General features: G+C 36.6%; 2 protein-coding genes across 5 annotated transcripts in view; one reads left to right on the top strand and one right to left on the bottom strand.

Moving 5' to 3' along the window:
* Positions 1-6,317, top strand: part of CCDC66 (coiled-coil domain containing 66) — a 101,901-nt gene extending 95,584 nt beyond the window's left edge. The window contains exon 19 of the mRNA XM_032458249.1: positions 5,872-6,317. Within this exon, the coding sequence (XP_032314140.1) occupies positions 5,872-5,934 (63 nt within the window). The 3' untranslated portion in view covers positions 5,935-6,317. The remainder of the gene's footprint in view (positions 1-5,871) is intronic.
* TASOR (transcription activation suppressor) overlaps positions 1-7,401 on the bottom strand; it is a 47,516-nt gene extending 40,115 nt beyond the window's left edge. For 2 of the 4 annotated variants that reach the window (XM_032458247.1, XM_032458248.1), the window contains exon 1: positions 6,554-7,401. In XM_032458247.1, the coding sequence (XP_032314138.1) occupies positions 6,554-7,172 (619 nt within the window). In that variant the 5' untranslated portion in view covers positions 7,173-7,401. The remainder of the gene's footprint in view (positions 1-6,553) is intronic. The other 2 variants (XM_032458246.1, XM_006184838.3) reach the window with 1 other exon arrangement.
* Between the last annotated feature and the right edge of the window lie 18,387 nt (positions 7,402-25,788).

Genomic DNA, 25,788 nt, shown 5'->3' with positions numbered 1-25,788 from the left:
ATTTACAGAACTTATGTTATATGCTGTTAACTTAATTTCTTTCAAGTCTCTATTTATAGTCAATAAATGGCAGTGAAAATACTTTTAGGCCACTACTGAAAACAATGTTCTACTTGTACATATTTTCAAAGGACGGCCAGCTAACTAATAAGCTGTTTTCACTATATTTCACTATACAGTTATTAGGCTTTAAAGGATATAATGTCAAATGATGTATCCATTCATCTACCAAACCATGTGTCTACGAGTGTCCTTCAAAGTACAGTTTTCAATGACAGAATGTGTATAGAACAAATGGTTCCCACTATTTTGGAACTGCACACAAAAAAGGCAGGTAGGGGCAATTAAAATCAACATAGTTATAATAATGCAATAAAGACACTGACTAGGAGTAAGAAGAAAAAATAAAACACTCAAAAAGAACTAAAGAACTATTAAACACAACATGTCCTGTAATCAAGTTTGTAGCAGATGAATATACTTAATAATCTATTGATTGTAAGCTCCATGAGAGGAGGAACTTTATCTGCCTTGTTCATTACTCTATCTTTACCATATGCCAGTAGCTAGAACTGGCCCCAAGATGAATGGCTGAATAAGGAAAATGAGAATAAATGTTGTAAACATTTTACATTGAATACAAATATATTCTAAAATACCAAAATATGACTTATTTTAAATTAGGTTTCACAAATTTAACAATTCAGTAATACATAAAACAAAATGAAACCTCAAAAAAGAGGGAGAAACCCATTCTCTCAATTCAAATGTTTTTTAGAGAATTTAGTAGGAAAAAACATTTTATCTTTGCATCTGTCCCCAATGAAATTGGGAAAAACTTGCCAAGGAAAATAGCACGTGGAATAGTTTTTGTAAGCATTCACATCCAAAATGGGCCAAGCATGATTTTTAAAGTTAGCTTTTATGCATGATTGATTTTTGTTTCCAAACTAAGAACTGACTTCAGATATCTAAAATGTGTCAAAAAGTATCAAGTGGCTTTAAATTTCTATGCAATTTTACAAATCTACACAAAAAATTTTTCCTTAGTTAAGCTACTCCAACACTAATTCCATCTCAATTTAACCATAAGTGAAAGATCAAAGTTAAGTTATATAAAAATTAACTTTCAAATTATTCTCCAAGTACTTTAACACTTCTATTTCATTCCAAAGCTATGTCCCAGTCACCCCAAATATACTCAAGTAGACTGCCCATGTGAAAAAAAAAAATCGTAAGTAAAAATATAGAAAAAGGCAAAAGATTTTAGGTATAACAATACCTGCACCCTAGGTATTTTATATTTCAAATACCTCAGTTGGCTTTACTAGTTAGGCCAGAGTTATAATTTCATTTTTTTTTCTTCCCAATTATCAGTTTCTAGAAAATAAAATTCTGCTGTAACTATTTTTGAAGATTTCAAGTCAACGTGCTGGTAATGGTAGTTTAGAAGTATAACAAGTTCTGAACGTACATTCCCTGGGTCTGTTTTGTCCTTAGTAACCTTCTGAAGAATATACCCTGAACAATATATCCTGTCACTTCTTTTAAAGAAAACATATACACATCGTAATATTATTGGCTATCATTTAAGGCAATAATAAACAACCTTATGACAACCCAAGTGGGGAACACAACATTTTATATAATCATCCATTTCACTTAAGGAAGTCAGTATCCAATCTATTATTCTCCGAATTCTGCCAATTACTGAGTCTAACAAAGAGTGGGTCATTATTTACTTTCAGAGTAAGAACTTTACATGCATTATCTCATTTAGTCATCAAAATCACTCTTTAGTTCATTATGCCTATTTCGCAAATGAAACTGGGACCGCTAACAGTTAACTTGGCCCAATGTTAATAAATGAATAGGGCAGGTGAGATTCAAATTCAGGCTGCCTAGCTGCAAATGTTGTATCCTGAACTGTAAGTAAAAGAAAAGATACGTGTGTGAGCATAAGAGATGAAACTAATCGTTCCAAGAGATGGGAAAAATAGAATTGTTTCCTCATTTTAGACCAAGAAATTATATTAGCTATATGGAAATTTTTTTTAAAAAGCTATGAAAGGAATTTGATGTCTAAAATGTTCTTTCTACCCTCTTATGTCTTCTCTCAAATTTCCTAATATTTCTTTCTCATTTTAACACATTTAACAGGGCCAAAAGTCATAACTAACACATCTTTTTGGTTTATAAAGATTAACAGCAGTCATAATTCTTGTAGACATTAAGAAACATAATTTTCCTTATTTACAGGATCTCCAAATCCATGTCAGAAAGATGCCTACTGAGCTGACTTTTGATAATTCACAAGGTTTCTCTATGGACAAAACTGATTATAGATGTGTTTTATGAGATTCAAGAATGGATTTAGAAAGGCACTTGGAGATTTACAATTCAAGAAAGGAAACTGACTGTATCACAAAATCAGAACTAGAATTGAGTATTTTTTATTACTGGTAGCATACAAAACATACTAAGAAGTCAATGCTATATTTAAGCAGCTGGAATAGACATAGAATTAAGGTCATCAAATAGGAGCTTTGTTCTTTAGTCAAAAGAACATTTTTTCCTCAACTACTTTTACCAATTTAGTGTCAATGCCAATCTGTGTGCATTAAGATTATGTGTATATGTTAAAAAAAAAAAAAACCACATAAACATATACATAAAAATAAGCCAAGCTTTTAAAATAAGATGGACCAATGTTATCAAAATACACCAAGAGATAATACAAAGTATACATTCCAACGTAAATAACTCATGGAAGAAAAGGAAATAGCAGAGGACGCTGGGGATCACATTAGTCTGCAGTTCTGACTCCCTGTCTCTGATGTCTACTGGTGCTAATGATTAATACAGTGCATATCCATTTGTTCCTCACAATAATTTAGGTATTTGAAAAATCACTTTTCTTCAGTCTAACGAAATTACTACAGAAATATTTGAGGAATGGATGTTTCATCTCTAAGTATGATTGGAACTGCAGAATTAGGAATGAATATGCAGCAGAGATAACAAATATGAAACTTGACATTTTTGGACTGGGCAATAGGTCAAAGAAAATTTTACCTCCACTACTCAGAATTTATATCCACCTATCAAATGTTTTATGTGGATGACTGGATTCTGCCTATACTTTCCTGCTCAGATTTACTTCTATGTAGGGAAATCTATGGTACTTAGAACCAAGCCATTTATATACAACTACTACACCACCATGCAAATTTCCTTAAGAAGGAGACTTAACTCCAAAGTTTTCAAAAAGAAAACTCCAAATTTTGTGGGAAAAGATGAGGATTGGAGAGAATCAGCCATTAATTCTCCTAAACAAAACCAGTATGGATGCAGGTGAGTGAGAGCAGTTAATCTTGGGCCCTACATAAAGCATAACCAATAAACATTTTCCAGAAAGTGAATCATTACTACTTCATTTCCCAAGAACTTTGGAGGGAAAAATTATATCAAATATAATTACCAATTTTAGTTTACTTTTGATGACCTGTACCATTAGATTTTAGCATAAAAGAAAGTGAAACATTTACTGACAAAATGTGCAATTCCAACATTTGGTTAAATGTAGTAACAGTGCCTTAGGATTGAGAGTAGCCCAGCCAACTATGTCATACAGTAACACATAGATCATAAAGAGTAAAATACTATTCTTCCAGTCAATAGGTCACTCAATCTGTCAGTACTGATTAAACGTGTTCATTTTATAATGAACTTAATTTCCGGATCTCAAAATTCCCCAGGAATGAAGACCTACTAAACATCACTAAATTTAAGAGGTTAAAATAATTTTTAAGTGAACTGAAATTTTTATACAATAAATAAGAAATAAGAAGTATTCTAACTGTAGGTTCAAATTCCAACTCCACCATTTACTAGCTGTATGACCTTGGGCAAATTTACCCATTAATTCAGTTTCCTCATCTGTAGAATGGGAAACAGTACCTATCACATAGGATTATTGAGATTTAGTTAATAGATGTAAACTGTTAAGAACTATGCCTACAACTTACCAAGCACTATAAAGTTTTGCCAATAGTATTACTTTGCCAATAGAATGGCAGTATTTTGGATGTTACACTACTGGCAAGGCCAAGAAAAGAACTGAGTCAACCAGTTACAAATCACATAGTATTTACCTTTAAGGTACCAAAAATATACACGCCCTAATCTTAAATTTCACTGGAAAAGCAGTCACAAGCAAAGGTCTGCCATTTTAAAATATGAATGCAACAGACCCTTTGATGCTGAAAAGTTCAAGCAGAGATATCTACCGAATACGCTTTAATATTCTTAATAGACTCAGATGACTACAACTAATACTTAGCCGAATTCTATTCATAAAGTGATACCTTTCAAGTTTTCCTAGAGGAGGTATTTTGGGATCAAGTGTGAAACTAAGCAGTACCTGAAGCACTATTTCTGATTAAAGCACTGTTTTTTAATAGTGAAAAGTTAAATTTTTCTATTAAACTCTATCACCAAGCACAAACATCTTTCAGGTTGGACAGAATTAAGTCCATGGTGGTAAAAAGCTGCTTATTTAAGTTTCAAAAGCTCTATTTAAATTGTTATTGCACTATTTGAACAGCTGTTGCTCAGTGTACAAATATTTAGACAAGTTAAAAATTACTCATTTCACTAAACATGAAAAAAGTCCACTGTTATATTTTCCTTTCCAAAACCTCCCTGACAGGAGAAAGGTAACAACCTTTCTGCCTCTAAGCAAATGCGGAAAATACAAATTTCCTCCTTAGCGTCACACACAGGGGAGAAAACAGCTTGGTTTTATATTTCCTAATTCCTCAATTATATTCACTTTTAGTGTGTTCAAATGAAATCTCTTTTACAGGAACCTCTGGATTTATATAATTTAAAAGACACATGCAAACAATGCCTTTCAACATTTCCTTGTGGCCTCCCTCATTTCAATCCAAACTGAGGGTTTTTAGGCCAATTTTCTGGCCCTATCAAAAGTTAAAAGGAGGTACATCATGGTTTATGCTTTACTTAAATCCCTAAAAAAATGGACTTCAAAATTTTATCAAGCTAAAAAAAAAAAAAGTTCAACCTCCTACTACAACCCTATATAAACAGAACCCACCTGAATGTGCTTCCTACCTGCGCTCTATGAATTGATAATTTAGGCTGAAATCTAACCTCATACAGACTATACCATACACCTTAACTAAATAAGCCAGAAGATCTGGTAACCTTTACAACAACTCTTGAACCCTAAAATATATTACATTAACTTACTTAAGAGATATTTCTAGAAACATTCCTCATGCTAGTGGACAAACGGTAACTTCACCTTTGTCAACGTAGTTTTTTACACCAAGGATTTCCTTGGCTTTGTCATCGAAAAGTAAATTAACAATTTGACTTTACTTGTAGCTTACTGACAAAAGGCTAACAATTTCAGTTGTGCAAATGGAGCTGGTTATGCACAAGGAAAAAGGAAGCACATGCTTCAAGATTTCTTTACCAAGATTCAAATTGCAAATAAAGTTTTCTGCAAATACGAAAATTTCAATTACTTTCCAAAGTAAATCAAGAAAAACTGAACCAAGGACTAAGACACAGAGAGCCTTTAAACTAACTAAATCCAGAATATCCCAAATCACTGGATAGTCAAAAACTGTATTCTAATAATAGAAAACGGTAATTTTCTCCATTAGAAACGTATCGCAATATGGCATTAAATTTTAAGGAAATAAACTTAGTTTATGTAACTGTTCCCATTTGGTTCCAAAAACTAGACTAGACTTTTAAATTTTTTTTCTTAAATTCTCTCATCCTCTAGATCAAGTTGGTGACTCTTGGGCATAAACTAAACGCTATTTTTTTCCATAGGGAAATTACTGCACCAAGAACCTACCTTCCCAATCTTCTCAAATACAAGAAAATACATACTAAAGTTTGAATTTAGAAATAGAGACCTATCTAACGCTTCAAAAACAAGAAAAAAAATCTACATGGAAATGAAGTGTGATGGAAAATAGCATTGTGCATGGATCACATCTAACGGAGATTTCTAAACAAGAGAAGACGCTGACATCGAGCAAATTTCAAGTAGACACATATAGCTGAAGAATTTCCAGAAGGAGAAGCACTTGTCCTCTCAACGCAATGGCCTTGGAGAAAGCCCCAGAATCCATGGCCACGGGTTATTTCCACCTTGAGACTTCTCAGAAGCATCCTTAGGAGGACACACCAGCTTTTCTGCCTTCAGGGGTTAGAAGGGAGGGGCGCCGAGCACCATCTTTCCTCTCTGGGAGCTGCAGCCTTACGGACAAGCTTCAAACCTGAGCTACTTCCAACTTCCACGGGAAGAGGGGGAGCAGGGGAGCGTGGTTCCACTGCTTTCCTCTCGCACCAAGCGCAGCAGCTGGGCGGCCGTGGCAGTGAGGGGAGAGGCGGCTGGCGCTGCATGCGTGTTTACGTGTCTCGGATGGGTGTGGGAAGGAGAGAAAGGTTCTAATGAAAAGATGGAGGGGAGAGAGAAAGAGGGGTTGGGAAAGAGGGGAAGCACCACCTTTCTTTTCTCTGCTCTTCCTGGGGATCTGAAAACTCCTCCTAACGGGTTTTTCGGGCTCTTCGGGGCCTTTGGGCAAGGCGGCCGCGCCCGCCTCAGACGAGTCCTGAGGCTGCTCGTGGCAGAGGCTCGGGGCGGCCTCGGCAGCCGCGGTCTCCTCAGGCCCGGCGCCGCCGCCGGGTTCCGCGATGCTGAGGCCGCCGCCATTTTGCGGGGAAGACTCAAGCTCCGGAAGCGCCTGCTTCATCTCGTCGTCTCCACCGCCGCCGCCACTTTCCCAGCTAGCGTCCGTCGGCTGAGAGGCCTCCGCCTCCGCCTCCGCAGCAGTCGCCATCACGCCGGCGTGAGGAGCTCCGGGAAGCTTCTGCCGACAAGGTCGACGGGGGTGGGGGGAAGAGGCGGCGGGCTGGCCTCGCCGCCAAGCTGCTCTCAGCCCACCCACCCCCCTTCCCCCGTGGCCGCCAGCTGCGCTCCGGGTCCAGCAGCCTCTCGGGGGCCCCAAAGCGGGCGCCCCAACCGTACCGCCAAGCCCCAGGAGCCGCTCCTCGCTCGGGCAGTTCCTCGGCCGGCCCCCGCCACTCAACGTGCTGGCGTCGGGGCCGGGAGGGGGCGGGGCCATTACGGAGCGCTCCGCCAATGGGGGCGCGGCGCCCGCCTCCGAGGGTGCAGATAGACGGCGCCGAGGGGCGGAGCCTCGGGGCGCCCAAGCCCGCCAAAAGGGGCGACCGCAACGCCCGGCTAGTACCTCGACGCCGCGGCCAGCTACGGGGTGGATGGGCCTTAAGGCGAGCCGCGCGTTCCTAGACCGCGCATGGCCAGTGCTGCCGGTGAGGGGGGCGCGCCGACCCGGGTCCCGGGAACGCAGGCGTCGCCTCTTTCCCGGCTAGATTACTCCACTTCTCCGCGCACGATTTACATCGACCAAAACCGGACAGAGGCAGCGGCTGCGGGACGATCCCAGCTTTGTGAAATATTTGCGTGCATATAAAAGCCTGGAGTGATGATAAGAGAACGAGCTATAGCGATAAGAGCTTGAAAGCCTTAGGGCCCGCTTCAGCTTCCCACCGGAACTTGCATCTTTACAATAGATTAATCCCACCTGCCCCCCTCTTTATCTTAAAGGGTTAGAACCAGTGGCTTGCCTCCAGCAAGCAGTCAACACCTGGGATCATTTTGGTATGACTTCACAGCCTAATGTTAAAGGGATTTGGTTCTGGAGAGCTTGAGGAGGGGCAGCTGGCTTTTAGATTTTCCTGGACTTCAGTTTTCCTATAGTGAGTGTATATTAAAAATAAAAACGTTTGCAGCCACATTAAAAATATGTACAACCAATAATCGTTCTCCCTTAAAATAAGACAACTTGACAGTCAAGTAGAAGGCCTTTTAAATAGTTTATGCTGACTAAGTTGAATCTACTATCTGGGTTATGGTGAATACAGACAGTATTTCCTGAGTTATTTCTTTATGCTAGGCACTGGACAAAGCAGTTTACATATCTTATGTACATTTAATCCTCACAACAACAGATGTTAGGTAGATAATATTATACACAATTTAAAATAAGTGTTGCAAGACATTGAACAAATTAACATAATCAGAATTTGAAGTCAGGTCTCTTTAACTCCCACATGAAGTACTTGGACTCGACTGCTTCTCTAAGACCTAATCTTAATAGTAGCTCAGCACCTTTATGTATTTTATGGATGGAGAAATTAGGATTGACATATTGCTCAGTCTCCAAGCAGTAGGATCAGAACTGGGACCCAGATCTCTATTCTCAAACTCTAGCTTTCTTCGGAGGAGCTGACTGACCAAACCTATAATTATAGTAAAACCCTAGGCCTTGCCACATGGCTGCTACTTAAAGAGCATTCCCAAGGGCAAGAGCAAAGTTGGATTCCAATGTCCTATGATAGATATCATTCTTCTTGAATAGTTAATATGGAAAAGCTAATCATAGCTTGCCTAACCTATTTGAATCAGCTCAGTAAATCATAGGAAAGTGAGTATAAAACAATTATTCCTTTTAGTAAATAGTTAATATAAAAACATTTTAAAATACTGATGAAAACACTAGTGCTGTGTTGATACTAAATGCTACATTATTTGAAGTTAAAAGTAACCTTTGAAATTTGGAGGAAGAGGCTTTACTTGATATTAGAGGCTATGGAAGATCAGAAACTCAGATGTTCGGGGTCTCCAAATGGTGTAACTTTTTTTGTTGGTTAAAGGCATCTTGAAAGCTCATTTTTTGTCAGATTAAAAGATAAGTAGGAACTAATTGCATACTGGTGCCACTACTCAACTAAGGCTTTCCTCATTTTTTTCAGCAAAGGCCAACTTTACTTGGAAGGTTGAGGTATGTGTGTAAGGCAAACACACCAGATGGTAGTAAAAAGTACCTAAAACTAAGGTCACAGAGAACCATTAGTCTTCCACAGAGAGTGAATCTTAAATTTTGTGAGGATAAAAATGTTTTCCATTCCAAATCATTTTTTAAAATTTCAAATGAATTCGGTATTATTCCTTATAAGGTACAAGAAGATTGGGAAGCTATAATACATAATTTTAACTATATATTCAATTATGTAGATAGCAAAAAGAATTTTAGGGGAGCGTATAGCTCAGTGGAAGAGTGCAGGCCTAGCATGCACGAGATCCTGGGTTCAATGCCCAGTACCTCCATTAAAAATAAATAGACCTAATAACCCCCCCAAAAAAACAACAAAAAACCAATTACAAAAAAACTGTTTTTTAAAAATTTTATATTCAGCTAGGTAACACTATTATTCAATATTAGAAGTATTTTTCAGTTGTTTATTGGGGGCTAGCACTGCTATATGCTGAGGATCTAATTCTGAAGCAAATGGATATGGTTATCTCTTTTGTGTTTACCATTCAGTGGAGAACATGTCTAAAACTAGGATCTATGCTGATGGCTAAGCAGAAACCTAAAGATTAAGAGTCAGCTACAAGAGAGGGATAGAGGGGAAATAAATTTGCTAACTCCCATCTATCTCAGGAAAAGTAACACAGTGAGATACAGAGGATATCCATATATGTGTTTACATATGTATGCATATAGAAATCCTGTGTATGTGTATGTGTTTGTGTGTGTGTGGGGGGGGGGGTGGGTGCAAGGGGAGGAGCTACCACAGATACACAAGCAAGAGCTACCAAAGGTTGAAAATACCCTACCCTCAGTAAAGGACAAAAGAACAAAACAAGAAACACTGGGGAATAATGAGACAGTACATTGCCTTTTTAAACTTGGAAACATAAAAATAATCCAGTTCAACTACTCATTTTAAAAATAGGAAAAGACAGTGGCCCAAGATCACATAACAAGCTAGTAAGAAGGGTTAACATTCATCGAGCACTTTCTATATGCTAGGCACTGTTATTAAGAGTGTTAGGCTCAGGGGCATATATCCAGAGGGAACCTTAATTCAAAAAGACACATGCACCCCCATGTTCATAGCAGCACTACTTACAATAGCCAAGACATGGAAACAACCTAAATACCCATAGACAGATGACTGGATAAAGAAGTTGTGGTATATTTATACAATGGAATACTACTCAGCCATAAAAAATAAAATAATGCCATTTACAGCAACATGGATGGACCCGGAGATTGTAATTCTAAGTGAAGTAAGCCAGAAAGAGAAAGAAAACTACTACATGATATCACATGTATGTGGAATCTAAATTAAAAAGAAAAGATCAACTTATTTATAAAACAGAAACAGACTCACAGACATAGAAAACAAACTTAGGGAAGGGAGTGGGAAGGGATAATTGGGAGTTTGAGATTTGCTGATACTAACTAATATATATAAAATAGATAAATGACACATTTGTACTGTATAGCACAGGGTACTATGTTCAGTATCTTGCAGTAACCTATAGTGAAGAAGAATATGAGAATGAATATTTGTATGTTCCTATGTGACTGAAGTATTGTGCTATACACCAGAAATTGACACAACATTGTAAACTGACTATACTTCAATAAAAATAGATTAAAACTGAAAAAAAAAAAAGAGCATTACATTTGCAGGGGAGGGTATAGCTGTAGAATGTGAACCTAGCATGCACAAGGTCCTGGGTTCAATCCCTAGTACTTCCAGAAAAATAAATACCTAATTACCTTCTTCCAAAACAAACAAACAAAAAAAGATTTTTTAAAAGCAAAACAAAGTTTAAAAAAATGCTAGATACACTGCCTCATTAACCCCCACAAAAAGACCTAATGCTATCCATATCTTACAGATAAGGAAACTGAGACAGCGAGGTTATTTAACTTCCTTAAGGTCATTTAGGTTTTAAGTGCAGAACCAAGATTCTAACCCAAATAGTCTGCCTTCAAAGCCCATGCTCTTAATAACCACTCTAGGCTAATCTTTCCTATTAGTGGCCAAAGTCCAGAACTCAGTGCATTTTCATCACTACACCATTTCACCTCTCTTCCTCAAACAGTACTTTATAAGACAGGATGTAATGGTATAACTCTGCAGTAACTGTCAGTATTACTGATACACAAACATTTGATCTATCGCTTTTACTTATAGAAATTTGTATAATCCTCTTCCCTGAGCTCCTCTGGGTGCCTCCTCAGTCTGGCGCACTTGCCGAGCTCCCCTGGCCACAGGATTAACCTTAGCACATAGTGCTTCCCCAGCGTGGTGTGCTCTTCTTCCCTTAGACACTTAGCTTCTGCACTTCCTTTGGCTGAAGCTTCACTTCCTTGTGTAAGCTTCCTTGGTCATCTCCCTCTCATAGGGTCCACTCCGTGGGCCGAGGGGCAATGTCTGGGTTTGCTTACCACAATAAGCCCAGGCCTGGCACAGTGCCTGGAACACAGTAGGCATTTACTAAATATGTTTTGACTGCTGAGCACAAAGTGGCTATCTGATATTTTCTGCAAGAAAATCGCTATCTCATGTTGCCTGATTTGGGTTTATCCCATTAAAGTATTTACTGGTGTCTTTTGCCTTAAGCAAACTGCATCATATGGAAAACTGGATTTTCCCAAAATATAAATTAGGGTGTGTCTATCAAGTGCCGTTTAACTGATTTATGCAAATTCAAAATGTCTTTTACTGCATTTGAGAAGACAAATGATCATCATTTGCCAAATCCAAGACTTGTTGAAATAAAAAGGATTTAACAATTGGGAGTGATTCTTGTGTTATTTCAGCTGGCTGATCAGTACAGACCCAGTTATAAGATCATTAACAACACTGCCATTTCCACCTGAAGAAAGACTCAAGTTTATACTAACTTCACATGGTGGTTGGTGAAGTTTCCTAAGGAGGACAGTGCTAAGGATATGAGTTACACGAAGAGAAAAAAAAAATGCTTAAGTTGAAGTGCTGTACTGCAAAAGTGCACACAGTGGTGAGATGTGTGAAAAAAAATTTTTCAAAGTGTTTTTGATTTTATGTTTTTATAATAAAGGAGGGCAAAAGAAAGTTGTAGGAATTCATGTTTTCAGAAGGTAACACATTTCACTATGAAACAGAGAAGGACCCCTTGCGGTCCTCCCTGGTACAAACGCTTTGTGTCCCCTGGTTTTTCTTGTTTCTAGGAAATAGGCTTCCTTCAGCCTCCTTGACCTTCCCTGAGTGCCAAAGGGCAGATTCAAACAGTTGCTAATCAGGGAAGGGAGGGAAGGCCGAAACTAAGAAGGAAGAGTCAAACAACAATGCAGCCTTGGGGCAGGGTCCTGGTTCCTCCTAAAGGAATATACTTAACAATACTTTTGAGTTTTTCTGCAGGAACTAAGGCCCCCATCTAGGTGGAGGGTAGCACCTTCAGGCTGAGCACCAAATTCCTGGAATGCTGCCCTGTTACCGCACCACCAACCAATCAAAAGAAAGCCACGCACTCTGCAGCCCTCACCTGAAACTTTGCCTATAAAAACTTCTCTCCCCAAACCATCAGAGAGTTCAGGTTTTTTGAGCACAGGCTACCCATTCTCCATGCTCAGCCCTGCAATAAACCTTTCTGTGTTCCAAACTCTGATGTTTTGTTTTGTTTGGCTTCACTGTGCGTGGAGCACATGAAGTTTTGTTTGGTAACAACTAGTTAATTTGGAAGACTGTAAGTTGGAGGAAAAGAAATAATAATGCAGATAATTTACCATTAATTCTCTCAACAAATATTTCTTGGGATCCTATCCATAACCAGGCCCCAGGCTGGGCTTCTGGGGATAGAGCTGAAAACTGACAGACCCATCCTTTCCCAGGGCTTAATAGTCTGGTGCTTCCCGTTACCTCATTTAATCCCCACAGCAGTTGCCAGAGAAACATTGCCACTTTCAGCAGAGGAAGAAATGGCTTACCTGTCTTGCTCAAAGAAACACCACCAGTAAGTGATGAAGCAGGACTCAAATGTACGTCTCCTAACTCCAGTTTTGGGCAACTCTATGAGATTCTACTTGCTTGTAGTCCTCTGGGATCTCCGGTTTGTTAATTAAGGCTCTAAAGAGAAATAAAGAAAAGTTATGACGTTACAGCGCCATACATATCAGTCACTCCCCTATGTCTCATTTCTTCTCCTTGGTTTTGGCCCTCCATTCTTCTGAGTGAATAGGAAACTTCCCACCAATTCCCTTACAAACACAAGTTTCTTCATTTTTGTTTTTCCCTTCGGCACCGATTTGTAGACAATTTCTGAACAGACAGAAGCAAATCAGTCACCCAGTCTCCTTGGCTGACTAACAACTGAACCAAGAACATACTACCCTTCTACAACACATGATTCAGGTTATGGCTTTATTATTTTGTGCTTCATACTACCAGAAAGGTCCTCGGACTTACATTTAACTTAGTACATTTTCTCCCCAATTCATAAAAGCCCAGCAATGAAAGATATATTTAGCATAACCTTTTGCTATTGTGATACTGTGATATAAGAAATACATATGTTTGGCATTTAGAAGACCAAAATATAGTTCTCAGGTATATTTGGTCTTCCTCCACAGTTCCTGGTTCACAGCTCCCAAACCCTTGGAATTTTTTGGTTGATAAGAGCAAGGGGAGCATCTTTTGTTATATTTGGCCTCTTGTCCTTCCAGAAAATGCTGCAGGTGGAATGGGTATCTTGTTATTCAAAACAATCCCTTTCCATCACAGTTGAGTTTGTGTTAATGAAGGTGACTTTGGCTCCCACCCCAGGGTGTGGGCTGGTTGCCATCCCATGTGATTGGTTGGTTCTCCTGATTTTAGTCCCACCCCCTGATTTCAAAGAGGGGAAGGGAGCTTGAGGTTGACAATCTCCACTGGCCAGTGATTTAGTCACAATCGTGACTATGCAATGAAGCCTCCATAAAAACCTCAAAAGACAGCTTTTGTTGGCCTTTTACCAGAGAACTTCTACATGGGGGACCCAGAACACTTCTGCATGCCACCTCACTGGGTCCCAAATTCCAGGTGGATAGAAGCTTCTTTGTTCAGGACCTCGCCCTATATATCTCTTCATCTGGCTGTTGATTTGTATCTTTTAATAGCCTTTTACAATAAATTACTAATCTTGTGAGTAAACAGGTTTTTCTGAGTTCTGTGAGTTGTTCTAGCAAGTTGATCAAACCCAAGGAGGGAGTCATGGGAACTTCTGATTTGTAGTTAGTTGGTCAGAAGCACCTGGGCTTGCTACTGGCCTCTGACGTGGAGGTGATCATTGTGGCACTGAGCCTTTTACCTGTGGAATCTGATTCTATCTCTGAGTAGATGGTGTCAGAATTGAGTTGAATTCTTGGACACCCAGCTGGTGTCTGAGAATTGCTTGTTGCTATGAGAAAGCCTCCATGCACACATGCACATGTTGGGGTTTGGTCCAGAAACCCTTAACTACATAGTCAATACTGATTTAAAGGAAAGTTAATTAACAAATGTCCACTGACTGAATGGATGAACAAAATGTATTATCCACACAATGGAATATTATTCAGCCACAAAGAAGAATAAAGTATTGATGTATGCTACAACATGGATGAACCTTGAAACTATGCTAACTGAAAGAAGCCAGTCACAAAAGGCCACATATAGTATGATTCAGTTTATATGAGATGTCCAGAATAAGGAAATCCATAGGGACAGAACGTGGATTTGTGGTTGCCTGGAACTGGGGAATGGGTAGATTTAGAGGTAAAAGCTAAAGGGTTTCTTTTCAGAGTGATGAAAATGTTCTGAGATGAATTGTGATGGCTGCATAATTGTGATTATACTAAAGATCATTAAATTGTATGCTTTAATAATTATGTGGTATGTGAATTATATCAATAAAACTTTTTCGAGTGGGAAATTTATGTAGTGTTCCACTTGTAAGTAGGGTATATGATGCATGAAGTTATTTGACTTACAGCCAGTGCTTCAGTTTGTGTTGAATGTATAGAGACAACTGAATAAATACTTAAAATTTTTTTTTCTTCAAATAAAAAGAAAAAACACTGGAGTCAACCTATACTGCAGCAGCATAATTTAAATAATATAGCTGATAACATAATATGTAGCCTTGGTCAATTAAGGCAACAGCAACTGACATCTACACCTTATACATATCCATATCCAGCCATTATAGTATGTGAATGTGTAAGTAGCAAGAGTGCTTGCTGTGTCTTTTCTTGATTTTTATATTTTAAAGATTTTTTAAAAGTTAATTAGTATTAATCCCTGCCTTAAAAAAACATCAAACAGAAGGCCTAGTGAATTGTGAATCATTAGTATAAAATATTCCAAATTCTTTTCCAAAAAAAAAAATCCATTTCAACTATTTAAAATACAACATTATCATATACCCAGAAGGAACCCTACTTCAAAAAGACACCTGCATCCCAATGTTCATAGCAGCACTATTTACAATAGCCAAGACATGGAAACAGCCTAAATATCCAACAACAGATGAATGAATAAAGAAGTTGTGGTATATTTATACAATGAAATACTATTCAGCCATAAAAACCGACAACATAACGCCATTTGCAGCAACATGGATGTTCCTGAGAATGTCATTCTAAGTGAAGTGAGTCAGAAAGAAAAAGAAAAATACCATATGAGATCGCTCATATGTGGAATCCAAAAAAAGAAAAAAAAAAGAACATAAATATAAAACAGAAACAGACTCTTAGACATAGAACACAAACTTGTGGTTGCCAAGGGGGTGGAGGGTGGGAAGGGACAGACTGGGAATTCAAAATTTGTAGATACTGACAGGCATATGCATAATAGATAAACAAGATTATACTGTATAGCACAGGGAAATACATACAAGATCTTGTGGTAGCTAAAGAATGTGACAATGAACATATGTATGTTCATGTATAACTGAAAAATTGTGCTCTACACTGGACTTTGACACAACATTGTAAAATGACTATAACTCAATTAAAAAAATGAAAAAAATTTAAAAAAAAGTATGCCAAATTAAGCATCAAAAATAAAATAAAACAAAACACAACATTATCATTTGGCTTTAAGTACATTATTTTAATGTCTTTTCCCATAATATTCCCAGACACACACAAATAAATGTTTTTTTCCCAATTATTTTTCTATTTAATGTAAAAAAAAAAAATCCCTAGTTAGAGATTTGCAAAAATAGATCATTACAGAAAAATGCAACGTAGAGTTTCAGTAGTCCCCAGTGGCTCTGAAAGGATAGGCAATGATTATTATAAGTTTTCTTCTAAGAACTCTTTGGGGAATCAGCCAAGTTTAAATGGGGTAATTGGTAGGTCTATGGCTACAATTTACATAAATTATAGAAACATAACACCAGACATTAATCTAATTGAAGAAAATGTGGTGTTCAGTTACTCATCTAGAGGAATTCTACTTGTGGTTTGTGCCATTTGGTGATTAGTCCATTCTCTTGAGAATCTAAATGTGCTTCTCTGGGGACAGCGTATGATAATGTTAAAAAACTCAGTTTTGCTTTGCTTTACAAAAGCTCAAAATGGATATTAAATATTAAATACTATTTTTAGATATTTATTTAATAAAATAGTACTAAAATAATATAAATCCATAATTCCTTTAGCTGTTTATCCACATGTGTAATAGAGATGTTGATTAGTTACACTCACCATTACATCTGCTTCTTTCTTTAAATGCTAATGAACACTTCATTCCTAATCAATCTGCTATCACAAGTCCTATGGCCCTTAGCCGAGTTTCTGTTTCCTATAAATATAATAAGCAATGTAAGACATTTAATACTGTCAAATTTTTCCAAATATTTCTTACAAATATTTTATACAAATAAGTGTGAAGTTACTATTTCTATGAAAAACATATTAGGTGTAATTTAGATTCTTGCAGAGATGCACAAAAGAAAATTTACCTCAAATATTTAAAGCTTCAGAAATTGTTCAAGCAAAGTTCCATGTCCCTATTTCCTCTATGAAGGAGAGTCAAGTTGCAAGTTTCATGTTTTTTTAAAAAAAAAACCCACCAAAACACATAATAATGTACAAGTCTGTCTCAATGCCTCAAGCAACTTCTAACCACAGCCAGTCTACAATAACAGGAATTTGCAAGACAGTATAAAATGTCTCACACCCTCACCGTGGGACACTGATAACGTAAAGCTTACTGCACTGATGTTACTGGTACTCATTTACTAAACTCATTCAATTATCTAGCAATTAATTATTGAACCACTTGTGTTTTTGAAGAACTGTATCTGATGCAGGGGATTAAACGTAAGACAGCTCCTGCTGGCAAAGACAAGCAAAGAAGGCAAACTTGAGACCATCTAGAAGAGACTTGCTGAGTTAGCAGAAGCAGAGATGGGGAGGAAGTGGAGTGGCAGGGAACATGACAGGAAACCAGGAAGACAGGAAGACAGGACAGTGAGGGCAAAAAGGAGCAAAGATACCAAAGTGAGAAGCACAAGGCTTTATGTAACACAGGGAAGCACAGTTGGTTCTTCTTGTGGTGAGACAGGAAGTTGAAAGGCAGGCTGAGCTGAATCACAGGAACCCTCATGTGCTGTGTTAAGGGACTTAGACCTAATCTTGAGGCAAGAGACAAGAATTTTAAGACCTTAGGTACAGGCTGACCTAATCAGATGTGAATTTTAGACAAATTATTCTGGTTCTTGATATAGAAGGTAGGTTTTTAAGGATACAACATAGAGGCAAGAAGATCAGTTAGGAGACTTGCAAAAATCTAAGTAGGAGATGACTTAGGACTTCAACATTCTTGGTTATTGTTAGCCTGGATACAAACCAAGGCTGTGTTACTGTGTGAGAGAATTTTAAAGGGAAGTAGTGAAGAGATGGAAGAAATCAATAATAGTTAACAAAGAAAGCTATTGGTGTTCTCCCTGCCACCAAATCCTTTTTTTTTTTAATGTGTCAGTAATTTAGAATTCTCTGAAAAGATCACAGTCAACCATAAAATGATGTTGCCAGGTGTTTTTAAATAAGCCACATAAAAGACAAAAACACTTCCTATTCATAATTCAGACACAGAAGACCATACAATAGTTCACAATTTTTAAGCTAACAGAAACACCCCCTATAAAACATTGTAAGTATTTTTCCTATTGGAATAGTTTAACAGAAGACCACAAAGTTTGAAATGGAGTGATGAAGCACAAAAAGTATAAGAGCAGATAATAAATAGACAGACTAGCTTAAGAATATACTGTCTTTTCATTCTAAAACTAGATTTAGGCATATCTGGTGTGTCAAAATTAGCTTTGTAACATTTAAAAACACAATACTGTTTTTGTTGTAAAAATAGTTTCAGCGTGTTTAGAAGATTTTGAATCAGACACTTGCAGAATATCTGAGACACCTCCTTAAAACTCCAGGTTCTGAGAACAGAATCTAACACTTGTCTAACGATTACTAAACTTGACTCTATGATTCTTTTTTTGCCAAAAAATAGTCCCTCAAGAGCATATACATAAACTTTCCAGCAGAGGGCAGAAAAACTTCACTAAACAGGTTTTTAAACCCCAGCAGCTTTTCTATACCACCTGACAATATTTTTAAAATATTCAACAGAAGAGTTGTATGAACATGTATGTTATTTGTGTGTATGTGTATTACTTTATCTTATAGTAATCATTGAAGCACTTGGTTTAGGCAGAACAGAATTCTTCCCAAAGTTCTGAGATTGCTGAAGGCTCTTGGATGGACAGGACATTTTAGGCAACAGCAAGAGGAAACAAAGGTGGGCCAGAGTGTCTTAATGTGCTAATGGGGTCATCTGCTGGTGGTCTGCCAACTCTTTTACGAAGAATTATGGTTTAAGGTACAATGGATTCTTATCAAAATGTGTTCTAACTATGCACCTGAGTTTCCTCATCTGTAAAATGGTGATAACAATTATACCTACACCTCAGGGGGTTGCTACACAGATGAAATATTTAGTGAGTGGGACACTGGCTTTTTTTTTTTTAATGATGGCAAAGTATATATAACAGAAAATTGACCATTTTAGTGCATAGTTTAGTAGAGTTAAGTACATTCACATTATGTGCAACCAATCATCAGAACCCTTTTCATGTTGTGAAGCTGAAACTCAATACCCGCTAAACAGCAACTCCCCATCTTCCCTCCCCATGGCAACTACATTCCACTTTCTGTCTCTATGATTTTGACTCTTTTGGGTGCATCATATAAGTAGAATCATACAAAATTTCTCTTTTTGTGATTGGCTTATTCACTTAGCAATAATAGTAAATAATGCTGAGTGAATACACTTCCAGGCTCATTCATGCTGTAGCATGTATCAGAATTCCCTTCCTTTTTCAAGCTGAACAATATTCCATTGTGTGCATATTTTAAAATGGGAATTAAAAAAATGACTTTGGAACTCCTCTTCCAGTTATACTGGAATAAAAAAATCAGGCTTACTATCTCCCTATAAACTACTAAAAAACTAGCCAAAATATATTTTAAAAATTGTATTCAGATATTAGACAACAGGCAGTGTGGATGGTGATCCCTGAGACAAGGAAACAAAAAGGTATAGCCACCCCAAATTTCTGCCTGGAGGCAATTCCCAGGCTGTGGATCTAAGGAGGCAAATGCTCTCTGAATTGAGAATCTGGGGAGGCCAAAATGGCTGAAAATTGCCAGGCAGAATTCTAGAAGATATGGAGAAAAAGAGACCCAGAAATCTGAACAGGAGGCCCTGTTGACTGTGCATGTGTAGATGAGTCTTCATAAGGCAGGGCAAAGAAAGACTGGGTAGTTGTAAACAGAATAACACTCAGAGCTCTCACCAGGTGGAGAGATGTGGGAATTTCCATTAGCCAAAATCCTCAGTAGTCAACAGAGTCACTCAGCAGATACTCAAAGCCTCATAACTTAGTAGTAAGACTGAACAATTCCCAGAGTAAAGGCTAATTTACATCTGCTATAGCAAAAATTAAAACAGGCCTTGAAAGGGTCACATTGATCTATCATTGACTTACCTACCTCACAAAACAAAACCTAACATTCCTTAAAGGGAAACAATATTTATATGTTCATAATGTTCAGTATCCCCCCAAAATTACTAAACATGCTAAGAATCAGGAAATGTTGACTCACAACCAAGAGGAAAAAAAATCAATCATTAAAAACACTCACAGAAATTATAGAAATTACGGGACTAAAAGATAAGCCTATTAAAACAGCTATTATAACAATATAAACATATTTAAATAAAAACATAATGAGAAAAGAAATGGAAGATACAAAAAAGGACCAAATGGAACATCCAGAGATGAAAAGTATAGTATTGGAAATGAAAGCTTCTCTAGATGGCATTAATAAGATTAGATACCATTAAAAAATAAATTAGTGAACTTGAAGACCTAGCAATAGAATCTATAAAAAATGAAGTACAAGTTTTTAAAAGATTGAAAAAAAATTAAGAGAGCCTCAGTGACCTATGGGAAAATATAGAGTGGTCTAACTTATGTGTAATTGGAGCCCCCAAAGCAGGGAAGTACAAAAAAAAGTATTTGAAGAAATAATGACCTATAGTGTTCCAAATTTTGTGAAAGTTATAAATTCAGAAATTTAAGAAACTCTGTGATCCCCAAGTGAGCTGAACATACTCATACATACAAATCATACCAAGTCATGTCACAATCAAATTGTTAGAAGCCATTGATGAAGAGACAATCTCAAATGCAGAAAAAACAAGAACAAATAAAACCATATTCTGTGCAGAAGAACAAGATAAAAATTACCATAGGCAGGCTTCCTGTCAGAAACTGTATAAACCAGAAGATAATGCAATGACATCTTTAAAGTGCTGAAAGAAAAAAAAAATCATTAGACTACAACTCTATATTCAATGAAAATGTCCTTTAAAAATTAAGGGAAAATTAAAGGCTTTTTCAAACAAAAGCTGAGAGAACATGTTACTAGGAGACTCTAGTAAAGAAATATATATATATATATCATCTGCAAGATCTATTTAAAAATAAAGACAGATGAAAAGATACAAGATGACAAAATATTTACCATCTGTGAACTAATCAAAAGAAATCTGGAGTGGTTATATTAATATTAGAAAGAGACTTTAGAATGAGGACTATTACTAGAGATAAAGGAAGGACATTTCATGATAAAGGAGTAAATTCATCAAGAAGTAAGTTCATCAGCAAGATATAACAATCCTAAATGTGTTTGCACCCAAATAACAAAATTTCAAAATACACACACAAAAACAGATAGAACTGAAAGAAGTAGACAAATCAAAAATTACAGTTGGAAATTTTAATACTTTAATATAAAAGGTAGACAGGAAATCAGTAGTGATATAGAAGTCTTAGACAACACTATAAATCAACTTCACGTAGCTGACATCCTACCCAACAATAGAATACACATTCATTTCAAATACACATGAAACATTCACCAAGGTAGACCATATGCTGGAATGTCAATCAAATCTCAATAGATTTAGAGGGATTAAAAAGATACTCTAAGATCAAGTTGGGTGTATCCCAGGAATGAAAAGTTGGTTTAATTTCAAAAATTAATATAATTCATTAACAAAATAAAAAAGGGACATACCATATGATTATCTCAAATAAATTTTTTCATAAAATTCAACATTCACGATAAAAATTTAAAAATTCTCAGCAAATTAGAAGTAGAGAACTTACTTGACCTGATAAAGAACGTATTCAAAGATATACATATGCATGTAGAGAAAGTGTGTCCATTTATTGAAAGACACAATATTATTAAAATGCCAATTCTCCCCAAACTGACCTACATAGACAATGCAATACTTGTTAAAATCTCAGCAGGATTTTTGTAAAAATCGACAAACTTACTCTAAAATGTATTTGGAAAAAGCAGAGGACTTAGAACAGCCAAAATAATCTGAAAGAAGCAAGAAAAGGTGTTGTTTACACTAGTTAATCTCAAGAAGTGCTATAAAGCCACAATTAACAAGACTGTGTAGTACTGGTGTAAGGACAGATGCAGAGCAATGAAACAAATCGTAGGGTCCAGAGATAGATCCACATTGTAAGTGGTCACTTGCCACTATGCTATACACCAGAAATTAATACAACATTGTAAATTGACTATCCTTCAATAAAAGCATAAATAAATGATCCGTTGATTTTCAAGGTGATGCATTAGTGGGGAGGGGATAGACTTTTCAACAAAAAATCTTGGAAAAATTGCATCTTCATGTGAAAAAATGAACCTTGACCTTTGCCACATGCCATATACAAAAATCTTCATCACCTTGGGCAAAGATTTCTTGTATAGGATACAAAAAGCATGAAGCATAAATGAAAAAGTGAAGAATTGGACTTCATCAAAGTTAGGAACTTCTCTGAAAAGCATTGTTAACAGAATGAAAAGACAAGCCACAGAATGAGAAAAAAAATTGCAAAGCAAAATCTGGATAGAAGACCTGCATCCAGAATATATGAAGAACTCTCAGAACTCCAAATTAAAATTCCAGTTTATTGTTGGATAAGTTCTCTCAGAACTCAGTAAGAGTGCTTGAGAAGACAAACAACCTGATGAAAATGGGTAATACATATGAACAGACACTTCACAAAAGTAGATGTTGGGATGGCCGATAAAGTACATGAAAAGAATCTCAGCATCATTAATAATCAGGGAAGTAGTTAAAACCTCTGTGAGATATGGCTACACACCCACCAGAATCATGAAAAAGAGAGAGAGGAGGAGAGAGCTAAACAATACTAAGTACTTCTGAGCGTATGGAATAACTGGGGACTTCCTGTTGGGAATGTAAAATGATACAATAATATGGTAAATAGTTTAGAAGTTTCATATAAGCATATATTTAATATGTAATCCATCAATTGCATAGTATGCAATTACACAATTCCTAAGTGTTTACCCAAGAAAAATGAAAATATAGGTTCACACTAAAACTTGTGCATGAATGCTTAATAGCAGCTTTAGTTTATAAGTCCACCGAAGGCGAATGGACAAACTCTATATTCATACAGTAGAATACTAGTCATCAATAAAAAGGAATGTACTACTGATACATACAACAATCTGGATGAATATTAAGAATGCTGTAATGAGGGAAAGAAGCCAAACACTATGTAGAATACATATTATTTTGTTCCAATTATATGAAACCTAATTTACAGTGACAGTGAACAGAATAGTTACCTGAAGCTGAGGGTCGGCTTGGGGAGTAGGTGGAGTCATTGACTGAGAAGGAGCCAAGGGAATCTTTTAGGATAATGATAAAGTTCTGTATCTTTACTGTGGCTACATGAGTGTAAATATTTTCCTAAAGTCATTGAGCAGTATGCTTAAAATGGGTTCCTTTGAGTGCGTGTCAAATACACTTCAATAAATATGATTTAAAGTGAAAATTTTTTGCCTACTCTAGTAGATTACAAACCAAACGTTGACAGGCTAGACGTTTCTGACTCCATCACCTGTATGGTCACTTGATGTGTCATAGGAGACTCCAGCTTGACATACGCCAACCTGAACTCAATATTCTTCCCTGGCCTTGCTTCTCCTCCAGCATTTTTCTCTTCATTCTCCACATTGCAGCTGTGTGATCTTTCAATTGAGATATTCGCTGAGATAATTGTGGATTCACATGTTGTAATAAATCATACAAAGAGATCCTGTTGGCCCTTACCCATTTTCCCTCTGCAAAACTACAGAATATCACAACCAGAATATTGACATTGTTAATATCTGCCAATCTGATTCAGATTTCCCAGTTTTACTTGCACTCATTTAAATGCATGCAATAACAGTGCTGGATTTTTCTTTTAGTCTTACAGATTCCTGGGGGTTCTGTTCATTTCTTTCTTTTTAGTTTCTTTCTGTGGTTCAGGTAAATTCCATCTATCTGCCCTCAGGTTCCTGATTCTATTACCTATCATCTTCACTTTGCTATGGGCCTCACTCACAGAGTTTTTAAAAATTTCTGTGATTGTATTTTTAAGTTCTGTCATTTCCATTTGATACTGTTTTATATGTTCTACTTCTTTACTGAGATTTTCTATTTTTAAAATATGTTTCAAGAGAATTTATAATTTGTAATTTGATTTTTGGAGCATCTTTATAATGGTTACCTTAAGATTCTGGCTAAATAATGCCAGTATTTGACATATCTTGGTGTTGGCATCAATTGTCTTCCCTTTCATTTAAATTGTAATTTTCCTTTTTGGGGGGATGATAGGTGACGTCCAATCTACAAACATGGTATATTTTCCCATTTTTTTAGGTGTTCTTTAAATTTTTTCAACAGTGTTTTATAATTTTCATTGTACATGTTTTGCACATCTTTTTTTCTCAGATTTATCTCAATGTTTTAAAATATTTTTATAATATAAATGGCATTGGGTTTTCAATTTCAGTATCTCATTGTTCATTACTCTCATACAGAAAAGCAATAAATTTTTGCATGATTATCTTGTATCTTGCAACCTTGTTAAACTTATTTAATAGTTTCAGTAGGTGTTTTATGTATTTCATAACATTTTCTACATAGATGATCATATTATCTGTGAATAAAGACAGTTTTACAGCTTCCTTATCAATCACCTTCAACCAATCAAGATGTTTTCTATTTATTTTTCTTGCCTTATTACACTGATTAGGACCTCCAGTACAATGTTGAATAGAAGTTGTAAGAGCGAATATCCTTACCCTTTATCTTCATCTTAGGGGGAAAGCATTCAGTCTTTCAGCATTATGATGTTAATCATAGTTTGTGACAGATATTCTTTTTCAGGTTGAGAACGTTTGTATTCCTAGTTTGCTGAAAGTTTTTATGAGGAATGCATATTTGATTTTGTCAAATGCTTTTTCTTCCTCTATTGAGATGATTGTGTGCCCCCCTTTTTTCTTTTTTAAATTTGATGAATTAAATTGGCTGATACCTTCAGTGTTAAATCAACCATTGATATAATTTTCCTCCTGCCTCAAGGACTTCTTAAAAACGTTTCTTGTGGTTTGGGTCTCCTGGCAATAAATTCTTTCAGCTTTTTTAATGTTTGAAAATTGTTTTGATTTGCATTTGAATTCTGGGCTCAGTTATTTTTCTTTCAGTATTTTAAAGATATTGCTCACTGTCTTCCTGCCTCATTTCCAACGATAAACCTTTTGTTTTCCTTATCTTTGCTCCTTTGTATGTAATGTGTCATTTTTCTCCATCTGTTTTTTTAGGATTTTCTCTTTATCACTGGTTTTGAACAATTTATGATATGCCATGGTGTAGTTTTACTGTTTCTTGTGTTTGGGGTTCATTGAATTTCTTGGATCTGTGGGTTTATTGTTTTCATCAAGTTTGGAAAAAATTTGCAATTATTTTTTTAAAATTTTGTCTCTTACACTTCTCCATTCTTTGTATTGTTTGTTTTATGGGGGGGGTAATTAGATTTCTTCATTGATCTCTGCTTGGAGGAGGTACTGGGGACTGAACTCCTGACCTCTTGGGTGCTGTGCATGCACTCTACCACTTGAGCTATACCCTTCTCCATCTCTCCATTCCTTTAGAGACTCCAACTGCATGCATATCATGGCACTTAACAAGTTGCCCCATGGCTCACTGATGCTCCTTTTCAAAAAATTCTCTCTTCTGTGTTTAATTTTGAATGGCTTATATTGTTATGTCTTGCTGACTAATTCTTTCTTCTGAAATGTATAATCTGATGTTAATCTGGTCCAGAGTATATTTCATCTCCCACATCTCTAGAAGTTAGATTTGGGCCTTTTTCCCCATATCTTTCATTTCTCT

The sequence above is a fragment of the Camelus ferus genome, chromosome 17 (assembly GCF_009834535.1).
Source record: "Camelus ferus isolate YT-003-E chromosome 17, BCGSAC_Cfer_1.0, whole genome shotgun sequence".
Lineage (NCBI taxonomy): Eukaryota > Metazoa > Chordata > Mammalia > Artiodactyla > Camelidae > Camelus > Camelus ferus.
Note: the sequence above shows the minus strand (reverse complement) of the source record. Positions and strands in the feature narration are given on the sequence as shown.